The sequence below is a fragment of the Natrix helvetica genome, assembly GCF_964273705.1.
Source record: "Natrix helvetica genome assembly, chromosome: Z".
Taxonomy (NCBI): Eukaryota; Metazoa; Chordata; class Lepidosauria; order Squamata; family Natricidae; genus Natrix; species Natrix helvetica.
In genome coordinates, this window is record NC_138554.1 from 46,080,218 (window position 1) to 46,097,957 (window position 17,740).

At 37.7% G+C, this 17,740-nt stretch overlaps 1 protein-coding gene across 1 annotated transcript in view; it reads right to left on the reverse strand.

The window, feature by feature from the left end:
• Positions 1 to 694: 694 nt before the first annotated feature.
• The window catches only part of SMARCD2 (SWI/SNF related BAF chromatin remodeling complex subunit D2), a 51,668-nt gene continuing 34,622 nt past the window's right edge, over positions 695 to 17,740 (reverse strand). The window contains exons 3-13 of the mRNA XM_081932547.1: positions 10,990 to 11,032; positions 10,336 to 10,458; positions 10,030 to 10,149; positions 9,101 to 9,196; positions 8,253 to 8,354; positions 7,404 to 7,565; positions 5,304 to 5,401; positions 4,170 to 4,305; positions 2,150 to 2,272; positions 1,321 to 1,422; positions 695 to 891 (exon numbers count right to left, since the gene is read on the reverse strand). Coding sequence (XP_081788673.1) covers positions 838 to 891; positions 1,321 to 1,422; positions 2,150 to 2,272; positions 4,170 to 4,305; positions 5,304 to 5,401; positions 7,404 to 7,565; positions 8,253 to 8,354; positions 9,101 to 9,196; positions 10,030 to 10,149; positions 10,336 to 10,458; positions 10,990 to 11,032 — 1,159 coding nt within the window. The 3' untranslated portion in view covers positions 695 to 837. The remainder of the gene's footprint in view (positions 892 to 1,320; positions 1,423 to 2,149; positions 2,273 to 4,169; positions 4,306 to 5,303; positions 5,402 to 7,403; positions 7,566 to 8,252; positions 8,355 to 9,100; positions 9,197 to 10,029; positions 10,150 to 10,335; positions 10,459 to 10,989; positions 11,033 to 17,740) is intronic.

A 17,740-nucleotide genomic window follows, 5' to 3' on the forward strand; every position in this document is an offset into this window, starting at 1 on the left:
TATTTTTAAAAAATTAACATAGAAATCGGTAACATACTTGCTTATAGATAAACATCTCATCAGCTTCTACTTAGCCAAACTATATAAAGGGGCAGGCCAGAAAGCAGGGATATCATCTTTGGAAGATGAGGGCCCAAAAGCCTGGAAAATGAAGGCACTTGAAGGAAATTAGAGGAGGTTGAGGAAATTACTACCTATATCCTTTGGCTGGTAGCCTCAGAAATATTTCCTCTAGCATTGTAACCTTGCCATAAAATATATACTCTCCACTGTTCTAAATCACGCACACACACATGTATATATTAATGGGAAATGATTGTTATTAACAGCATAGCACTATCTGAGCACCGACCCCTCCCCCTTTGTGATATTGTGGAATATCAATTGCATAGGGTGGAATAGAGGCCACCACCAAGTATACATTAACAAACTTTCTACAGGAAACAAAACTGCACCCAAGCCCAACAAAAAGATAGTGCAAAGATTAAATGCCAGCAAAACTGGCAGGAATGGACACAAGCTTTGGTTAAAAATGAGGAGCAGGTTCCTGCATTGCAAGACTGCAAAAGCTCTGCTAAGAGGTAGAAGCAACTCAAAACAAAAATTCCTAGTGCCTTAAAGGCAAAGCACATATAAAGGGCAGGTTTTGGTGAGGAAAGAGCTCCCTTCTCTGCTGAAGGATGCCTTATATGAGTCCATAAAGAGTACTGAACACATATGCAATGGCAGCAGAATCCCCCCCCCCCCACCTTCCAAGAGGAAAGGACAAGGACTGTCTGCCTATTGGTCCATTCCAAAGTACCAGGAAGTGTGGAAGAACTGCAAAAGAAGGCAGCACTAAGTAAGGCGAACACCAAGCACTTGTTCCAGTTCTTGTCTGCGCTGCTGAACCTGAAAGACAGAAAACCATTATAGCGCTAGATGACAGCCACAAATAGAACAAGTACCAGATACGTATTACTTCCTTGCAGAAGTAGTTTGGAGAACTCTTAAGTGCTCTAATTACCATCTCAGGATAAATTCTACCAGTTCCACTAAATATAACATTGGTCAGAAATTATAATTGTTTCATCAATAAGTACTGGGAAAAGTTGTTATCCACTTCTACAAAGGAATTCCATGGGAGAGCAAAAAACAGTGAAGTCAAATATAAGCAGGAAAGCACCTTAATTAGCTCTGAAATATGCACTGAAAGAGTGACTTCACTTTGAAGACTGCACTGCATTAAAAATACAGTTCTCTTGTTTACTCTGCCTCCATGTTGAAATTAGGAAAAAATGTTAATTTAAAAAAAAGTTACACTGAATTATGCTCTCCTACCTTTGCAAAGATATGTCGTCCAACAGCTTCTTGCATCCATGGTTGCTGATAGAAATCAGCCCGTCTCTCTTCTTCTGGGTTCCCAGCCACCTCTGTGATAATCTAATGCCAAATGGAAACATGGAAGAGGGAATTGTGGATTGTTCAGTGTTATGTTCCAAAACAATTCCACTGAAACTTGATCATACTGAAATTTAGCTAGTTATGAATATTATAAACTTAGCTAATTCAGAAGCTCCAGGAAGATTGAAAAAAATATAAAGAAAGGGGGACGCTGATATATCTAGATTATATTGCACCATATAAATATTATTATAACCCAGTAGTGTATTAATATTGGGCAGTTAGATGCATTTGAAGAATACATAAGCATGTTATCTCTATTTTATTTCTTCTTTCCCATTTAAAATGCATCTTTCCCAGTCAATGGAATAAATGATCTATTTTGTATATTTTCCTTTCTTCAAGATATGAAAAAAACTCAGGGGAAGTAAGGATTACTTCAAGCCTCATATAAGAGTGGGATCAACAAACATGTAAACAAAAAAGGAACTGATTTATATCCATGTAGCATGAATTTCAAAATGTATGGGTAATTGACAGGTTAATTTGCATAATTTTGATTGCTAGTCTTAAAGTAATTGAATTCGAATTCATAGGAGTGCCAGATAAAGGTCAGTAAAAGCCCAATTATGGAAGCATTCAAGTAATTACACATACACAATTATGTTAACAAGCCTGATATAATTTAATGTTGCTTACTTTGGGCTATACATGTATGGAGTTATTCACCCCTGCATAAATCCTCCATAGTCATCCAAATACTTACCTTCAAATCTCTTTGTTGAGATCTGATCCACTCCTGAATAAAATCCTGAGGATTATTACTAAAACTCAGCATAAAATCTCGTTGTGTCTTCAATTGATTAATAGATTCAATTGTTTCATGAATCTGTACAAAAATACAAAAAATGTCTTATGAAGAACTGTACATATTCATTTTTTATTGTATTTTGATATATTTTGCATGGACTGTACACCGCCCCGAGTCCCTTTTGGGAGAGGGGGCGGTCTAGAAGCATGAATAATAAATAATAAATAAATAAATAAGAAGAGAAAAACTGCCACAACTGAATAAGTCTGTAAACAAACACAAATCTAATCCTCTAAAACTGTGTTAATAATGTGGGACTCGCACGATTTGGAGTGATATCTATACTGCCTAGAACAAACAAGTAATGACCATCAATCAATAGTTTTCAAACCCTGCAACAATGTATAGCACCAGCTGCTATTTTAAATCAATGCATTTGCTAAAGATTCTGGAACAGGAAACAAGCAGGAGAAAGGAATAGAGACACAAATACAATAATGAGCAATATAAATGGAAGATGTGAGAACACTAACTTCCTATTGTCCCTAGACAACATGGTGAGTAGGAAAGATTAAAGAGAAAGAATACAAATTATTTTTACTTCTTTTTCTAATTTTGATTTTTTTCCTTTGCTTTCTGTGTACTGTCATAAATTTTAAATTATGTGTCAAGACAGGCACCGAATTTACTCACCCCTTTACTGGCGCTTTTCTAAGTTCAAGCAACAGGAAGATAACAGAAATTCAAATTTTGAAAATCAATTTAAATGGAAAGCTAGATACATGGCATGCAGTGTCAATCAGGCACTAAATACACTTCCTTTGTGTCAATCAGGCACTAAATACACTTCCTTTGTTTGGATCTTTACAATTAATACTACACACACACACACACACACACACACATGTAATATACGGTAATTCTAGTTTTAATGTTTTTATATTTCTTTTTCTTTCTGCCACTAATTTCAAAAAAGGTTCTATGTTACTTAAAACAATGTTGAAGTAAAATAGAATTAAAAGAAAACTTCAAAACAACAATTGCCTATTGAAGGGAAGGGACTTCTGACATCATTATTCTCCAGAAAGCCTCTGGGAATTGATGGTGTAGCAGAGACCCCCCCTGAGTTAAATAATTATTACTTTGTGTTTTGGTTACTTGCAAACTGCTTATAATCCCTTTTGTAACTGAATAGGATTTAAATTGCAGAGATAAAAATAAAACAGTAATACTGCAATAGTGAAAATATGTCATTAAATTGTGGCAATAAAACTGCGAGTGTGGGTTTGTTTGCTCCACACTTTGCTGTTCTAGTTAAAATCCTCTATTTATTCATCAATAGTTGCAATGTATGGCTGTGAAGGTTGGACCATAAGAAAGGACGAGCGCCAAAGAATTGAGGCCTTTGAACTATGGTGCTGGAGAAGACTCCTGCGAGTCCCTTGGACTGCAAGGCAATCAAACCAGTCAGTTCTAGAAATCAGCCCTGACTGCACATTAGAAGGCCAGATCCTGAAGACGAAACTCAAATACTTTGGCCACCAAAAGAGAAGGACGGACTCACTGGAAAAGAGCCTAATGCTGGGAAAGACTGAGGGCAAAAGAAGAAGGGGACGGCAGAGAATGAGGTGGCTTAAATGGACTCCAAAGGATGGTAGAGGATAGGAAGGCCTGGAGGAACATTGTCCATGGGGTTGCAATAGGTCGGACTTCTTCGCAACTAACAAAAACATTTATTCATCTGCTGTTCCTGAGACACTTTAATGGGCAGTTTGTTTTTTCATTCTCAAACATAGGCAGAAACACAGCATATGAAAAAGTTTTCCATGACAAGTATGATTTTATGAATGCTGTTGGAATAACTAAATCTTTATAAAGGGGCTATATTCCTAAATATAGCATCTTGTACACTGCATTATTTCCCAAGCTAAGAAAGGTTAGTCTTTTTCCTACCACACAGTTGACAATGTGCTACCTTGATATCCAGGGAAGCAATTTCTTGCTGATTAGTTGTGGAGGCCAAGAAGTTGCTCATTTGGGCTTTCAAAGGATCATCTACTTCCACATCAATGTCATAACAGGCTGTTTTCTTTTGATCGTTAGGGTCCACGCTAGACAAGTCAAGACAAGAGGGTATGTCAAGAGGTGAGAAGTATCCTTTCTTGGATTTATGCCTTCACCATCATGTGATACAGATCAGTATAAGGATTAGTTTCTCTCTTATACTACATCAGAAGTCTTCTAAAGAAGTGATCTGAAATGTACACCACATAGGAGGCGCAAATTGGAACAGCTCCATGAATTGTAATAAGATATGTATCACAAAATATTTTGCTTAAAATATGTAAACATTGCCTTTCCTGCTCTCCTGTGGTGGAATCCCTGGCTGAAGAAGAGGAGGCCCTGATGGGATTCTTAAAAGACATTCCAGCTTAGAGTCTATTTGAGGGAAGAAATGTTTGAGGTCAAATCCTTAGGTCTGTATCTGCTGTTTCCCAAGGAAAGGCAGACGGTCTGCTGAGGCAACAATATTGATTGGTGATCAACAATAAAAATATCTATTTGACCCTTTCTCAGAGCTGTTCTAATTGCATTCAGCTGACAGCTTGGCAGAGTTTGCAATTGCAAAAGGATTATAAAAAACCTAGATAATAGAAAATAGAATTTCACAATCAGAATAAAATAAAGCACAGAACAACTTTGTTTTAAAGTTAGATGAATTAGAGAGACCTTGAAATTCAAAAGGTTACTAATAGGATAATAATACAGATATAAATAAGGATAAGTTTCTCCAGAGATAAGAAAAGTTTCCTAGATAAGCAGTGATATTATTCTAATTGTCCAGGTTAAACACCTTCTCTATCTTCAATTTATGAAGTGTTTCATTTTAACAGGCATTTCTATGAAGTACACCAATACTATTTCTAAATGAAAACTCAGAAAGCATACAGTTGTCAAAAATCCAGTGCAGAGGTTACGATTTCAGAAGGCTCTCCAAACACAACTTTTAATGAATAAATGTGGATATTATGTATATGGATAGTTAAGTATCAATTGAGGATGTAATTAGGCTGTTCCCTAATAATTTTTCTTATAATATCAAAGTTACCTGATAACGTGATTGATAACAATGGGATCTGGATGTTGTAAGAGTCCTGCCAGTTTCATTGGAATCTCAGAAAATCTCATACGGCTGCAGTTGAAGATCTAAAATGAAGCAAAAAGACAAACCTTAGTAATTCCAAAGGAATAACATCTGGAGATGTAGGTGGGCACAAAGCAGTAGTGAAATTCTTTTTTTTTTTACTACTGGTTCTGTGGGCGTGGCTTGGTGGGTGTGGCAGAGGAGGGATATTGCAAAATCTGCATTCCCACATCACTCTGGGGCCAGCCAGACATGGTATTTGCTGGTTCTCCAAACTACTCAAAATTTCCGCTATTGGTTCTCCAGCACCTGTTGAATTTCACCCCTGGCTCAAAGTCAGCCTCTGGGACATTCTAATTGTAAGGATCAGATCTATACTGTGATAAGCACTAATGTACAGGCAGTCTTCACATGACCACAACTGAGCCCAAAATTTCTATTGCTTGCCCCATTTAACAAATTTTCATGCCGCAGTTGTTAAGTGAGTCACTGCAGCTGTTAATTAGTAACATGGTTGTTAAAGTGAATCTGTCTTTCCAACTGACTTTGCTTGTCAGAAAGTTGCCAAAGGTGATCACATGACCTTGGGACACTGCAACCGTCGTAAATATGAGTTAGTTGCTAAGAGTCTGAATTTAGATCATGTGACCAAGGAGATGCTGCAATGGTCGCAAATGTGAAAAATGGTTATAACTCACTTTTCTCAGTCCTGTTATAACTTTGAACAGTCACTAAATGAACTGTTGTAAATTAAGGACTACAGGTACTGATTGTTTAAAAATCTAAATATCCATGTGTGTACCAATTCATGGTGAATTACTGTTACTGTTTACAATCTGCCTAGCTGATTGGATCTTGCAGGATCAATTCACTGGGCTCCTTCAATTAACAATGTCCTCCATCAGACTCCGAAATATGCCTTTTCTACAGCACTACCTATCCTCTGGAATGAAGCCTACCCTCTTCTGTGATTTAGAAGAGCCCCGAACACCTGGGTCTTCCTCCTAGCCTTACCCCAGAGGGCCCCCCTGCTTCATTTCCATCGAATCTGTCATTCTTTCCACTTTTTTCATCTATTTTCTACCTTTTAGTTGCTTTTCTTTGTTTTGATTGTTCTGCACCAGCCAGGCATTGGCTGCATACATGTACAATAACAGCAGCAATCATGTGAACTGGGTAACAAAACAGTGGACTTCCAATTATTTTTAAACAATATAATTAAAACTTATCTGAAGAGATTTTCACAGTCTAGTTCAGGGGTGTCAAACTCGTGGCCCACGGACTGATGCGTCCCATGCTGGCTATGCCCATCCCCGGTTTAGCAAAGGGGGGGGGAAGTTGTGATATGTCACGTGATGACAACATGTCGCAAGTTTGACATCCCTGACCTATTTTGTTAGTGTATTAGCTCTTCAAGCTAACAAGATAGAAAATATACAATTTATTATGCTTCCTATTTTCAAATTGATGGGAATAGAACTAAGCAATGGATATGAACTTAGGAAGATATAACAGATAAAAAAAATCAGGAACTGAGAATCAGAATTATGTGTGAACTAAAATTCCAGTTCCCAAACATGAAAGCTGCTCAGCTCCCAGCTCCCAACTTTATTTCTTGGATATAGTTGCTAATACCGTGTTTCCCCGAAAATAAGACAGAGTCTTATTTTTTTTAACCCCAGAAATAAGTGCTTGGCCTTATTTTTCGGGGAGGTCTTATTATTTTGAGGTACAGGAGGTGGTGAGTATGATCACCTCAGGTTGCTGCTGTTTTGCAATATTTTTGGAGAGGGCTTATTTTAGTGCATGCACTCAAAAGCCCGATTGAGCTTATTATCTGGGAAGGTCTTATTTTCAGGGAAACAGGGTACTTAATGTTCGTATTATGCACCTGTGCAAAGAATCATATGCAACATAAGCAATACATAAGCAACATCAAGATGGATTAAAGACTATTGATCAGCTTGTGGTTAGGACTGATAAGGAGTGAAGCTAAAATTAACGTGGTTTGTGAAAAACCTCTTCATTTAATTAAATATCCTGAACAGCAGGAGACATACTGACCTGGCGAAAATAGCGGTTGCAATTAATATATTCTTTCTCATGACAGTCCTGGAGTTTGTTATATTTGATATAGAGCCACAGAGCCTGCATTATACTGGCACGGGTCTGGGTATGGACACCAAGCAGGCGAGCCAGACGCGGATCTAGCTTGTATTGAGGAGGCTGAAATGACAATGTTACTTAATTAACATGTGTGCTGTCCTATCAATTTTGCAATCCCATCCCCCTTTTCAATTTTTAATCCATTTTCTCAAAAAAATATATGAAATAAAGCATGAAGCTTCTGATGAATTATATAAAGAGCAAGAGAACATACAACACAGTCTAGTATTAAATCTAACTTTAAGCTTTCTTTAAAGGAAATTAAATGCAACTTTATAATTATCTTTATCAAATGATCCACAATTTACAATGGAGAGTAACTTCAAAAAGAAAATGGTGAACTTCTGGAAGCAAGTAGGAAATTCAAGTTGTAGGAAACTCAAGCTTTGCTCCAGGTAAAGAAACTGAATGTTTCAAATAATGAGCTATTGGAAAAGATGCCTCTGGGACAGGATCTGTTTATCTTCTTTCCAGTAAAGCAGGGTTCCTAAACCTTTTGCAACCATATCTCCCTTTAGTGTACTATCAATATACACACTTTCCTTAAATATCTAAGGGTTAAAATGAATACAAATGAACAATGAGAACAGTACAATGAAATGGTAGATTTTTATTGTACCAATAAAAGGTTCTTCATACTTTCTCAGGACTCTTAACTGCACCTCCTCAAGAAGGTAAATTTAACAGTTTGGGAAATCCTGCCTTAGAACATTAGAATTGCTTTGCTCTGGCAATTTGCCTTCTTACCTGATGATCCAGCATGAGAAGCAGAGTGCATTTTACATTCACATCACCAGGGCGCTTGACCTGAAAGCCATCTGTCTCTTGGGTTGTTGGCATCCGATGCCACTAAGGTAAAAAAGGCATAAGTAATATGTCTCTTTAGTGCAAAACAAGGGAAAAGTGAAAACGACTCAATCTCCCATACAGTATTTACATGGTAATAATCAGTTTCCTGACTTCTGGCTCACTGCTTGGTTTTGTAATGGGTGGAAATTTAAATCTTCTGCCATAATTAAGAAAAAAATACCCTTAGTCACTTCCGAATATGGTTCAGGCCTTCTCCATCAATTCTTCTCTATACCATATGTCAGTCAATTTCTGGTGGATGCACTATTTTTGTGGGGGGAGGCAAGATTTACCCCTGGGCTTCAAGTAACACACTGAAAAATGCATAGCCAAAAGTTGGTGGTGTCATGAAGGTGCTAGTCAACATGGAAGGAATTCTAATTCTAATTTATCTACAGTGTTGACTACATCTCGGTTAAACATTTTTATAATCAGCTCAAATAAACTATGAACTTAAATTATTTCAAACTACTGTGCTAAATTTACTAATAAAAGATAAATCCATGCAATAAAATTTAACAAGCATAACAACAAAAAAGAAAAAAGGTGGATAGAAATTATAAACAGAACATATTCTATACCTTTGATCTAACAGTGTAATATGGAAATTTTGAATGTAAAATTATATTGGTTCTAATAGAAGCAAAGTCCTTATGTCAATTTCTTAGCCATGGATCTAAGTTCAGTATAAAGTGTATGAATGCTATGAGCTGTCTACTTTATAGTATATATCGCAAGATACTGACCTCCACCAGGTGATTGTCAGGTCCATATAATTCTTTGTCTAGTTCAATAACCAAGCTCTTGAAAAAGGATGAGAATTTTCTCTTCTGTTTACTTGGCTGTGACAGAAAGACAAATGAGAAACTGAGCTTTACCATTCTCACAATAACTTTAGAAAACACACTTGTCCAAAACAATTCACTAAGTGAGGGATGTCACCTCTATTATTTATAAAATATACTATTATACTAATTATACAATATTTATCACCATTGCAACCCATAGATACTCTGGGGAGTTTAAAATAAGGAGCAATAAATTCAGGAACAATTTGATCTAATGGTTAAGGAGCGTGAGGAGCAAATTGAAGTTCTAATTCTGCCTTAGGCATGGAAGCTAACTGTGTGGGTTAGGGTTAGGGTTAGGGTTGGAAAAGCTTGCCAACAAAACTTCATGGACTTGTCCAGCCAGTAACCAGGAGTCAATAATGACTCAAAGGCACAAATATATGTATTTCGGGTAAGACAGCAAATAGAAAAGTAAAAAATAGTTATTATTATTTTGTCTAAAAACATAGTCCTCTATCATATTCTTCAAGAATAAGATATAATTTAAGCATTTAAATTAGATATATTAAGCCAGATCTCAAAAATTCTAATTTAATTGGACATTGCAGGAAGCAGAAACTGAACTAGACTAGCCTTTGGTCTGGTCCAGCAACACCCTTAAACATAAATTACTGCTTAAAGTGAAGAAACACACATAATGTCTTTCGTTTATGCAAATTAATAAAGGATTAGTCAACAGTTAAATGAAGCAATAGGTTAGCTGCCTGATGCAAGACCTTTTTAATGGGTGGATAGGAAACAAGGCAGTTACCCAGAGGAAACACACATTTGTCATCTTATATCTGCCACAAAGTTATCTCTTAACAAAGAAATTTCATTCTTACATCATCAAGAAGTTTGCCTTCCACACGAAGTTCCCACGAGGCTATACGCTCACCACCCTCAGACTCCTCTTTGCCAGGAGTAAAAGTGTTAGAGATGTAAATACGCAGCTTCCGTTTTTGCTGAAAGTTTAGAGGAAAACATTAATTGCAAACAGCGAAGAAATCATCATATAAATCCACAAACCAGTTTTATGGTTTCAACCTTTTCCCCAAGATAACTTAAAACAGCAAAATTAGTTGCAATTGTGGATTCAGATTGCCTCTAATAGGGTTTTAACTGATCCTCTCTCTATCATGCCCTTATACCGTCAAAGGTTTCTTGATTGCCTCTTGGATTTCCATTCTTTTGCGGGCAATTGTCTGGTCCAGCTTGCGTTCAAAAGCCAGTAAATCCATGTAGGCCTGAGACTCAGGAACTAATTCACGAATCTACAGAAAAAGAATGGATTATTAGATAGTTATCTAACAAATGTTATCACATTTTCTAGTGCTTTTAAAAGGAATATATGTAAGGTGAATGTCAATTAGTATTATTGTGATCCCCCAGTATACAGACAGGGCTTTCCTTTTTTTTATCACTGGGAAAAAACAATAATTTAAGAGTAGATTTATCTCTAGTTATAACTAGAAGGTGATTGTGAATATAAGCAGCACAGAAATCTGTTCGTAAATTAAAAGTGATTTAATAGTTTACTAGGCTAGTCAATAGGATATAAATACATGCCAGGCCCTGGGAAGTAACTATAATCCACATAGGAAGATTTGTCAAAAGGTAAGCAAAATTCCATAGTAAGTTCATTTTGTTTCTATGAAAGACAATCAGCAAATACTCTTTTCTAGAAAACCTGAGTGATTGATGGTCTCAAAGTCCGCAATATTTCTCCCCATTTAGACCAAATGTCCTCACTGTCATGAATTTTATCTTTAATGCCAATATACTTTCACAAGATGAGAACTTACCCTCTGTGGCAGGATTTTGTCAGCCATCTTCCGCCTTTTCAATCTACAAGAAATAATAAATGAACGGTCCTTGTGAAAAATTCATTTTCATTTTTTTTACAAATATAATGAATTGACTGCAATCTATTTATCTGTCACAGAAAATAATATAATCCCAAATATTCACCCCAACATTTAAGTCAGAACAGGGAACCTATGACCTTCCATAAGCTGCTGAAATATTGTATCTTAGCAGTTTAGTCAATGATGATGGCTGCTGTAGAATATAGTTCAACAAACACCAGAGGGCCTAAGATGTACCACCTTTGACTAAATTAAGAATTTCCAGATTTTTCAGTATCTTACCTCAGTTAGGCCTTTAGTTTGATATAACTGTAGCGAGCCATCCAGAGTTATTATTCCATACTCCCTGGACCTTTTGACCTACTATAACTCTTACTTTCCAGAGATTATCTGAGTTAAATATATATCTAATGCACATCATGGTCTGCTACAAAAATATAATTGATTTAGAATAGCTCAACAATAGAGGAGGGGGAACCTTTAAATTTTTTTCCTGAAATATTAAAAAAAATCCAAAACATTTGAGTTCTAAATCATGAGGATACCTTAAATCACTTATTTACTTAAATACAGTGACATATATAGGATGATCAAAGTGTTTTGTACAATAGATTTAGCTGCAAATATTTTATGTATCCAAATATTCAAAGAGAAGACTAAACATTGACATCAATTAGCGAGAGGAGGAAAGCAAGTTGTTGTGTAAATCCAATAATTATTCTGAATAATAATGAGATGTTATAAATCAAATGATTTAATATTGGTATTATATTATAAATTAAGGCATAGCATATATTTATCTGGAATAATAAAAGCTAAAGAAAAGGGACAAAAATAACATTCTTTGGAGCTATAAATGAAATCCTGCCAAAAACAGATCAATTTCATCTCAGAGTTATCATACAAGGGAAAAATGTAGCAACTTAAATTGAATAATGGTTTTCAGCCTCTGAAAATGAGAAGTAGTAAGCCAATAGTTTTCTGATTTACACCTTTATTTTCTCTCAGCAGAATTTGGCCTCTGAAATCTCAAAGCCAGATGTTTACAGCTGCTCAGTTCTCTATATAACATCTCCTTTGGATCAAGCTGGAGAAGAATTGCCAAGAAACTGAATGTCATTTGCAAACCATTTGCTTTTAAAAACAGCTGGTAAAATGAGGCCAAGCAGAGTCTGTTGATGGGCCAGAAATATTTTTGAGAAAAGGACAGCCTACAGTTGAATTCAATAAAAATAGCTTATATAGTTAGAATAAGAAATAAACTTGAAAGTTGGAAATGAAGGAGGTAGAAATCTATATTAAAATGAGGTAAGGAAAAATGAGTTACAACTTCACATTAACACTGTATAAAACACTCTAAAAATGTGATCTATAAATCCTAATGTGAAGTTAAAAGTACTTCAATATATATTTCCTCCACTATTGTTCAATTCGGCATGATCAAACAAGGATCAATCTTTTGACACACACCCCCCCAATTTTGCTTGGGCCTTATTATGGGGGGGGGGGGGCTTATTAGTTTGGGGTTGCCTAGTGGCTGCTCTCTTGCGAACGGGTGCCAGAAGAGCCGGGCACAGCCTCAGGGGCAAATGGCTGTATTGCGCTGTCACAGCAGCACAACAAAACCGCCATGAGGTGACCACGCTCATGAACAGCCGCCCGGCAACCCCCCTTTCTAGCCGTGCAGAGTGCCACACACTGACCCAGTAATATCCCAAAGGCGCTAAACCACGTGGCGCTCTGCCCGGCTGGAAAGAGAGGTTGTGCGAGCACTTGTTCTGCCTCCAGCTCGCGTGCCTCCCAGCCTCACCATGCCCAGCTTTCCTTGCAGGGCTGTGCCAGGGCACCAATGCCGCCCTCCCCCCGCTGCCGCCATGCTCCGAGCATAACTGGCTTCCAAACTCCGGAGATCCGCTGCTGAGTCTTCCGGCAGCAGCCGCTCTGGAACTATGCTCTATGGTTTTGGGCTGACTGCGGGAAGACTCTCTGTCCCACCAGAGTCTTCCAACAGCCAGCCCACAACCATAGAATGTAGTCCCAGAGCGGCCACTGCCGGAAGACTCGGCAGAGACTCTCCGGAGTTTGGAAGCCGGTTATGCTCACAGAATGGTGGTGGCGGCAGCAGGGCCGCAGTGGCGGCACCCTGGCCCAGCCCTGCAGGGAGAGCTGGGCATGGTGAGGCTGGGAGGCACGTGAGCTAGAGGCAGAACAAGTGCTCGCACAATCTCTCTTTTCAGCTGGGTAGAGCACCAAATGGTTTAGCTCCTTTGGGATATTACTGGGTTGGTGAGTGGCACTCTGCCCGGCTGGAAAGGGGTGTTGCTGGGCAGCTGCACCACCCAGCGACCTAGCGGTATCCCAAAGACGTCAAGCAATGTGAGCGCCTTTGCCTCCCCGGCTCCTGCGGCTTTGAATCTTCGGGATATCGCTAGGTTGGTAAGTGGCGCTCTGCCTGGCGGGAGGGGGGTTGTCTAGGGGCTTATTATTGGGGGAGGGCATATATTTTTGCCCACAGGAAAAATATGGCATGGTCTTATTATCAGGACATGTTGTAATTTCGGGGAAACATAGTAGTAAATATGTATGAACATACTTATTAGCAGCTGCTGTCCAAAACAGTACAGGAACAAAACAAAAACTTGCATTTATATTAATAATTTTTCATTAAAGTAAACTATTTACAGATAATCCTTGACTTACAACAGTTTATTTAGTGACCATTTAAAGTTACAATGACTTATGATTGTTTTTCACACTTACAATTGTTGCAACACCTCACGGTCACCTGATCAAAATCAAGATTCTTGCTAACTGATTCATATTTATGATGGTTGCAGTGTTCTGGAGTCATGTGATCACCTTTTCCAAACTTCTGACAAGCAAATCAATGGGGAAGCCAGATTCCTTAACAATCTTGTTAACCTAACAACTACTCACTTAACTATGGCAAGAAAGGTCGTAAAATGGGGAAAAATTCACTTAACAATTATCTTGCTTAGCAACAGAAAGTTTGGGCTCAATTGTGGTTATAAGTTGAGGACGACCTGTATAAAATCAAATTCCTCATTATAAAATGTATTTTCATCTGAATTATTCCAACCATTTTCTCACACACAAATCATTATCTCATATAAAAACATATTCCATACATAGAATTCCCTTTTCTCTAGGAAAACAAATTGAAAGAGGCATCTCACTTAATAGGGAAAGAAAAAAAATGGAGGGGACTTGGTGGAGATGAGATAAGGGCAGTAGGTAGTTAAGGAAAGTTTGCTTGTCTTCTGACCACATAGTGTGAATGAAAGGAACTGAAGTTGCAGCTGATTTACTGATCAAGGGAATAGTTGCTAGGAGGCAGTTGCATTCCCTCAAGAAACACCTCCAACTTAAGTATCACTCTCACAGTGCCTGTGAACTAAGAACAAGAGAACAAGCACGAATAAGCAGATTTTGTGACTCAATGGGTCAAGCCCTGACTTCCCACTTTCATCAATTAAGCATCAAATTTAACTGAGGAACCAGAATTCCAGCTCTATAAATACAGTAGTTAAATTTTAGATAATTCAAATTTATTAACAGTAACCAATATGAAGATAGAGAGCCAGGGGTGGGAGGAGGATGCTTTTTAGTTTATTGCTCAAATTGTGAAATGTACAAATATCTGCTTGTTGAGTATGTTTAGTATGTGATTGGAACAATGAGTTCTTGGTTGTCAAGATCCAATTAAGGCAGTTGAGTTGGGCATGATTAGAGACAGAGAGCGTGTAGACAAAATCTTCCAGGATGTGACAGCTTAATCTCCTTTCCGAGAGAATACTTTCTTTGCTCTTAAGGAGATAAGAGGTGACATATTTTCAAGGATGAAGGAGATGTTCCTGTAAATGGACCAAATTCTTGAGTAGTAGATCTATGTGTCCTTATACAGAAAATATTCCTCAAAGTGGGGCAGGGGGACAATTCAATCATTATAAACATAGAAGACTAGTAGAAATGCTCAACGTGAGATATTGCCATATGGAGTACCAGCCATTTAACAAGTTGAAAAATAAATCCTTCACCCCAGGCATGCACCTATACTTGTCCAAGTCCACTTTACTGCATTTTATGAAGAAGAGTTGATAACTTTTTATATGGTCAGAAAGGGAAATAAAACTAGGGAAATACATGAATTACTATCCATACACTGTCCCACATTAAAGATAGTAGTCCTCTATTTACAACCAGTTGCTTACAACTGACAAACCCCCTCCCCCCCAAAAAAGCTATTTATGACTCAGTTTCAAAGTTACAGGTGCTGCTGCACCTCACAGTCCCATGCCGAAAATTTGAGAAGATTTGCCTTTACAATTAACCATAGAGATGCTGCAGGCTCCACTGCATTGTAACTCAACGACTATCTCCACATTATATCTAGCAACTGGAGAAGATTAGAGCCAAGGCTTTGAGGCAATGCAAATTAAGTCAGCACACATTTTTGCTGACAAAGTCTAAAAGAATGCACAACTAGAAGGAAGATCCTTTTGTCCTGAAGAATCAATGGGAGCTCTGGATTAATGGCAACGAGCCTCCAAATACCATTTATAGTGCTAAGTCTCCATCTCCTGCTTTGTAATATCTCAGAAGTATATTACTGGTTACTATGAATGTGAGATGTGAATTAAAAAGAACTTGATTTAGCCTAATAGAGCTCTATTCCAATGTCCTAAAAGAGAGAGAAGCTTCGTATAAGCATTACAAAAGGATTACATTCATCAGGCAAGCAGCCACTCCCAAGTAGCAGTACTGTCTGCTGCTATTTGCACCTCACCCGTTTCCTTGTTTTCGACAATATTTTCTATTCTTCTCAGTAAATGCATTTAAATAATGTACTAACCAAGCCAACCAAAATTTACTGTTGATCAGTTAAGACTAGGTACTACAATCTAGCTGGGCAATTCTTTCATATTATTGGAGAGGATGCACTGTTTTAGGGAAGTGGATCATTTTACGTTTTGTTAAGGATTCAACAGAAAATGATCAGATCTTTGATTCATCAGGGAAGGCAACATGAGGATTATATTAATACTTCGAATCATGCCATTTCCACTAACTTAAGAGGTTGAGAAAGCCTGGTAAGTATTTTTGATTCTGGCTAACTGAAAACAGAACTTGAATGGATTCAATCTCTTTTTTGGCATACCACAACAAGATCTCCAACAGTCCCTCCCTGTTGTGTTGGGAATTTGAAGCTAAACAAAGCATCCTGACAAAAGTTATGCTTCCAGAGAGACAAATAATTTTTATAAAATGCCGTAGAACAATTCTAAATCTTATGGCACACCTTAACTAAAGGATTATAAAACAAACAAATAAATGCAGTCTCTTGATAATAGAAAAAATCATTAAAAGTCTAGTTCTCATTGCAATAGTAAATCTAAGTGGGCTACTTTCAGGCAACAGGTGAATATTCCTTCACATAGGAATCACATAGACAATGTAATATCGTAATAAATCTCTCTCCATTTTAAAACTTAGGCAGAAAGACAGGAAACACTAGGCTTGAAACTGATAGCTGTGGTTTTCAATTGTAGAAATTTTAATATGGCTGCTATGCTCAGAAGTGCTGAAAATACTAGTTAATACAAAAGGTAAATTATTCTTATTCCTTAACAGTAATATGTTCATTAACTGTTAATATTTTCATTCACAAATCATATATTTTAGGGAATATAGTTTAAAGTTACTCAATAACAAGATAGCATCTGATAACAAGACACCCGGTAGTCTCTCCATCAAGAGGCTGATTTGATCATAGGCTGATTCTGTTCTCCTATAGGTTATGAGGTAAGCAACTCATGAAAACATACGCTTTTTAATAAAATAAAGGTGCTAGCAAATTCCCCTGGCAGGGAGAAACAGACAAACAACGTTTGCAGAATGGGTTTTGTGATTCTTTGTTTAGTATTGCTAGTGATTCTGTTCTCCAACACCTGGGATAGGGAGGCCAGGGATGTCAAAATCAATTATTCATATATCCTCCTCTTCCACTGGCACACGTTTTTCCAAGATGTGGTGGCAAAGAAGCATTTGGGACAAACGTGAAAGGTAGCCAAAGCCTAACAGAATATTACCTGGAATTCATATTACGTAGTTGTCCATGGTAATTTATCATGCAAGGCATATAGAAAAAAGGCATCTTAGTTTCAACAAAGTTAAGGTCCTGTCAGGCCTGTAGCCATGTTCCTTTTGGATCTTCGACCTGCCACACTTCTGTTATTCTACTATGCGGTTTCTATAGTGGGGAATTGGGAAGGGGGATAGTATGGAGTAGAATATTATGTAGCCAAAATAAAATTCTTTTTTAGATTGCGAAGGTCATCCTTTGTCTTGGCACCTCGGCACTTGACGGGTGGATGGGTGGAACTGCCAGCATGGCAGTGGAAGATTGGATCATGTGATGGACTTGTGGGTGTGGGGGCAAGATGATGAATTTTTGGGTGGGGAAAGCTGAGAAGTTTCAGATTCGGATTTTCCCAGATGTGGCTTTCTTAATAAATTGGAACTTTGAGCAGTACTTGGCCTTGGACTCTGATTTAATTTTGGATGCTATCTGGAACGCTGACATTAACCCGAATCTACAAAATACGTAAGATTAAGAATGCCTAGCAAGAAATTTGGCCCAAAATTTCTAGGTCCATTCCCAATAGTG